The sequence below is a fragment of the Columba livia genome, unplaced genomic scaffold (genome assembly GCF_036013475.1).
Source record: "Columba livia isolate bColLiv1 breed racing homer unplaced genomic scaffold, bColLiv1.pat.W.v2 Scaffold_132, whole genome shotgun sequence".
Lineage (NCBI taxonomy): Eukaryota > Metazoa > Chordata > Aves > Columbiformes > Columbidae > Columba > Columba livia.
The window spans coordinates 405,283-409,738 of NW_027043028.1; the positions used below are offsets into that span (position 1 = coordinate 405,283).

Sequence of the window (4,456 nt, forward strand, 5' to 3'; positions counted from 1 at the left end):
ACAATGAACACAAAACATCCTAAAACGACAAAAGTACTGAAAACAAGAAGTTTAAATTCCCTGAGATAGGCATCTGGGCAGGAGAGCTTAAGGATCTGGGGAAGTTCACAGAAGAACTGTTCAACGGTATTACCTTGGCAAAGTGGCAGTGAAAATGTATTGGTTGTGTGCAGCAGAGAATAGAGAAACCCAGTGGCCCAGGCAGCTGCTACCATGTGGACACAAGCTCTGCTGCCCAGGAGGGTCCCGTAGTGCAGGGGTTTGCAGATGGCAACGTAGCGGTCATAGGCCATGACTGTGAGAAGAAAAAACTCTGCTGAAATGAAGAACACAAAGAGAAAGAGCTGTGCAGCACATCCTGCATAGGAGATGGCCCTGGTCTGCCAGAGGGAGTTGCCCATGGCTTTAGGGACAGTGGTAGAGATGGAGCCCAGGTCAATGACAGAGAGGTTGAGGACGAAGAAGTACATGGGGGTGTGGAGGTGCTGGTCCCAGGCTATGGTGGTGATGATGAGGCCGTTGCCCAGGAGGGCAGCCAGGTAGATGCCCAGGAAGAGCCAGAAGTGCAAGAGCTGCAGCTCCCGTGTGTCTGTGAACGGCAGGAGGAGGAACTGGCTGATGGAGCTGCTGTTGGACATTGGCTGCCTGTGGGCATGAGGGCCTGTCATAGGAGGAAAAGATAGTGAAGGTTTAGATGAGGCTTCTCTGGGAATCATCAAAACCATTTCCCACAGACCCTGTCACACAAAGAGACACTTTTCTTTTTCCAGGAGAACGTCCTGGCTGAGCCCTCGTCGGTGCTTGATGAGTGTGCAATGAAGAGCAGGGTCTCTGCCCAGGGGCTCCTGAGGACTCAGCCTGGCCCTGTGTGATCGGGTGGGCAGGGGCCAGTCCTGGGGTTCAGCTTTGTCAGCTGGAACCGCTCCTGGTGCAGAAGGGACTGTCAGCATCTGTACCCCCAGGCCTGAGAAACTGAGTTGGAGAGGTTTGGTGTTTCTACAGCTCCTTCTCCCCTCCCACCCTGGGGAGTGTTCTTGGGTGTCAGAAACCCTCAGCATTTCTGCTGCCCTCAGGGGGAACAGAGCGAGTCCTGCGAGACCAGAGGGTGCCTGTGGGTCAGTGCAGAGTGAGGGCAGCTGCTCTGTCCCTCTGTCTTGCTCCAGCTGCCCTGGGCTGGCACCTTTCTGAGATGGAGCCTGATCACACTCCCATGTTACCCTGAAAAGCCACCAGGCACTGCTGAGAGCAGAGGGATCCACCTCAGACCATGACAGGTCTCACCCTTTCCTAAGGTCTCAGCACCCAACATTTAGCGCAGGACACACACAGCTCATTCCCCAGCCCCACAGACTGCATTGCCCACAGCCCACAGGTCAGAGCAAAGCTGGGACACGTGTGCCCATGGACACACCTGCAGGAAAGGACCCACAAGATCAGGCTGTGACTCTGCAGCTGAAACTGCCATCCCCAGAGAGCCTGACAGCAAGAACAAGATCCCAACAGCAGTGACCCAGAGCAGGGGAGCAAGAAGGAAAATGCGGTGAGGGTGGGTGTGAGAGAGGCCAGGGCAGAGGCAGCCGGGCACTCAGACAGCGTCACCCTTCCCCAGCTGTGCAGCACCTCCCAGACACCAACACTGCCGGGCAGCTGCTCTCAGCCCCTGTGCTCTGCAGAGGAACTGGAGCTCTGGCTGCACAGGAGCTGCTTCATGCCCTGGAGCCCCCGGCCCTGAGGGCAGAGGCTTTGCAGGGTGGGACAGGAGGCCAGGGGGCTGCTCACAGGAGGGATCTGCACTGCAGGGGATCACAGGGACTTTTCTCTGTTCTCCCTCCCATAACCATTCCGGGTTTGGTTTCCTCTCATTTCTGATCATTTCCCTGCTGCCTGGAGATTCTCCCCTGGGAGGTGTTTCCCTGTCCATGTCTCTTCCCTGTCAGTGCTCACAGACCATCCCACCCTCTGTGCCCTCCCCCTGGCCCTACAGATCCTGCCTGTTCACAGGGCACTGCCTGGGGGCATCTTCCTGTTTGCAGGCTGGAAAACAGGACAGGTCAGACTAAGGCTGACGGGTCCAGCCAAGGTGATGCAGGTGCTGTGCACAGGCAGAGGGGTGGGGAAGGGATGTCATGAGCCTTCTGGCAGATGGACTGATCACTCACACTTGCAGTTCAGGAGTATCAGTGACTTGTTGAAGCATGAGAGCTCATTTTCATTTTATCCTTTCCTGCACCCCCCACCCCTTGGGAGAGGAAACTGAAAAGACAGGCTCAGGAAAGCTCCTTATCTGTCTGGCAATCCTTGCATTGATCTTCTCCTTGAGACATCCCCTTGGAATAATGCTGGGGGTGATCTGGAGCTGTGAGCAACCCTGACCCACACAGCACCCTCTCCACAGCAGAGGCACTTTTCTTGCCCAATAGGGTTTGCTCCTCCACCACATCTTCTCCCCTCAGTGTTGCTGGGATCTCCCGGGCAGGCTGAGCGCTGACCCTGGCAGGCGGCAGAGTCCCTGTGAATTAGAAAGGGGATGACAATATTATCACATGTAGAAAACCACAAGTGGCAACAAAAGACAGAGAAGACAGGTTGGGCCTGCAACAATTCACACTGTAACTGTTATACTGTTATGCAGAAGATGATGGGCTATTTATTGCTTCAGAAAATAATCCAGCCATCAGTTTCCACAGGGAATCCTTGAGCTCCTGGTTCCTCATGCTGTAGATGAGGGGGTTCACTGCTGGAGGCACCACTGAGTACAGAACAGACACCAGCAGGTCCAGGGATGGGGAGGAAATAGATGAGGGTTTCAGGTAGGCAAACATGCCAGTGCTGAGGAACAGGGAGACCACGGCCAGGTGAGGGAGGCAGGTGGAAAAGGCTTTGTGCCGTCCCTGCTCAGAGGGGATCCTCAGCACGGCCCTCAAGATCTGCACATAGGACACCACGATGAACACAAAACACACAAATGCTAAGCAGACACCGACCACAAGGAGCCCAAGTTCCCTGAGGTAGGAGTGTGAGCAGGAGAGCTTGAGGATCTGGGGGATTTCACAGAAGAACTGGCCCAGGGCATTGCCCTTGCACAGGGGCAGTGAAAATGTATTGGCCGTGTAGAGCAGAGCATTGAGAAACCCAGTGGCCCAGGCAGCTGCTGCCATGTGGACACAAGCTCTGCTGCCCAGGAGGGTCCCGTAGTGCAGGGGTTTGCAGATGGCAACGTAGCGGTCGTACGACATGATGGTGAGGAGATAAAACTCTGCTGAAATGAAAAACAAAAACAGAAAGACCTGCGCAGCACAACCTGAATAGGAAATGGCCCTGGTGTCCCAGAGGGAATTTGACATGGATTTGGGGACAATGGTGGAGATGGAGCCCAGGTCGAGGAGGGCGAGGTTGAGCAGGAAGAAGTACATGGGGGTGTGGAGGTGCTGGTCCCAGGCTATGGTGGTGATGATGAGGCCGTTGCCCAGGAGGGCAGCCAGGTAGATGCCCAGGAAGAGCCAGAAGTGCAAGAGCTGCAGCTCCCGTGTGTCTGTGAACGGCAGGAGGAGGAACTGGGTGATGGAGCTGCTGTTGGACATTGGCTGCCTGTGGGCATGAGGACCTGTGCAAGGAGGAAAGACAGTGACAAGTTAGGGGAGACTTCTCTGGGGAAAATATGTTGTTTCTCATGGAAAACCCCTTCCCTGATGGAGGGATGTTTCAGCTCATTCTCTTTGTCTATGAAGTGGGAAAAACAGTTCATCACAGTTTAAAATGCAGCTTGGTCATCTGGTTTCCATCAACACAGCTCTGGGGCAAGACCCCCCTGAGTTGGTGTCAGAACAATAAGTGACCGACACTCGCACACCAACCCCAGAGAGCAAGAGCACCAGAAACAGGTGGAGAAACAGGGAAGGACACTGCAGTGCTACCAGAAGATAAAGCAAGGACAGAAAGGCAGATGGGCATGCTGTGGAACCTTCTCCTGACCCGGCTGTGCTGCTGCCACTCACATGATGACACTGGAGAGCAAGTACTTTTAGCACCTTATTTGTGTACCACGTTCCAGGAACCCTTCACCTGGAGGTCCAGCTGCTGAGGTGGAGACTCGTGACCTGGACCCCATGGCTTTGGGGCAGAGGGTCTGCTGGGGAGGAGAGGAGACCAGGGGTTGCACTGGGAAATGTGTCTGCACTGCAGGGGATGGCAGGGGGGTTCCTAAATCCCGTCCCTGGCATATCTGGTAGGAGCTCCCTCTCCCTCTCCCTCTCCCTCTCCCTCTCCCTCTCCCTCTCCCTCTCCCTCTCCCTCTCCCTCTCCCTCTCCCTCTCCCTCTCTCAGTGTCTTCTCCAAAGAGAGAAATAAATCCCCACCTCCCACTGCACACCCAGCCGACCAAGAGTGAAAAACTGACAGCACAGACTCCTTCCCTTGCAGAGGTTCCTGTATTGATGTTGTTGTTCAGAAGGACCCT

The 4,456-nt window shown here is 55.0% G+C and overlaps 1 protein-coding gene across 1 annotated transcript; it reads right to left on the bottom strand.

The window, feature by feature from the left end:
• Window positions 1-2,624: 2,624 nt before the first annotated feature.
• Window positions 2,625-3,581, bottom strand: LOC135577638 (olfactory receptor 14A16-like). The gene has a single exon (XM_065047769.1). It carries the CDS (start codon window positions 3,579-3,581, stop codon window positions 2,625-2,627), a length of 957 nt encoding a protein of 318 aa, XP_064903841.1.
• Between the last annotated feature and the right edge of the window lie 875 nt (window positions 3,582-4,456).

Coding starts and splice junctions, on each gene's coding strand:
- LOC135577638 (XM_065047769.1), bottom strand. CDS start 3,581: ATGTCCAACAGCAGCTCCATCACCCAGTTCCTCCTCCTGCCGTTCACA.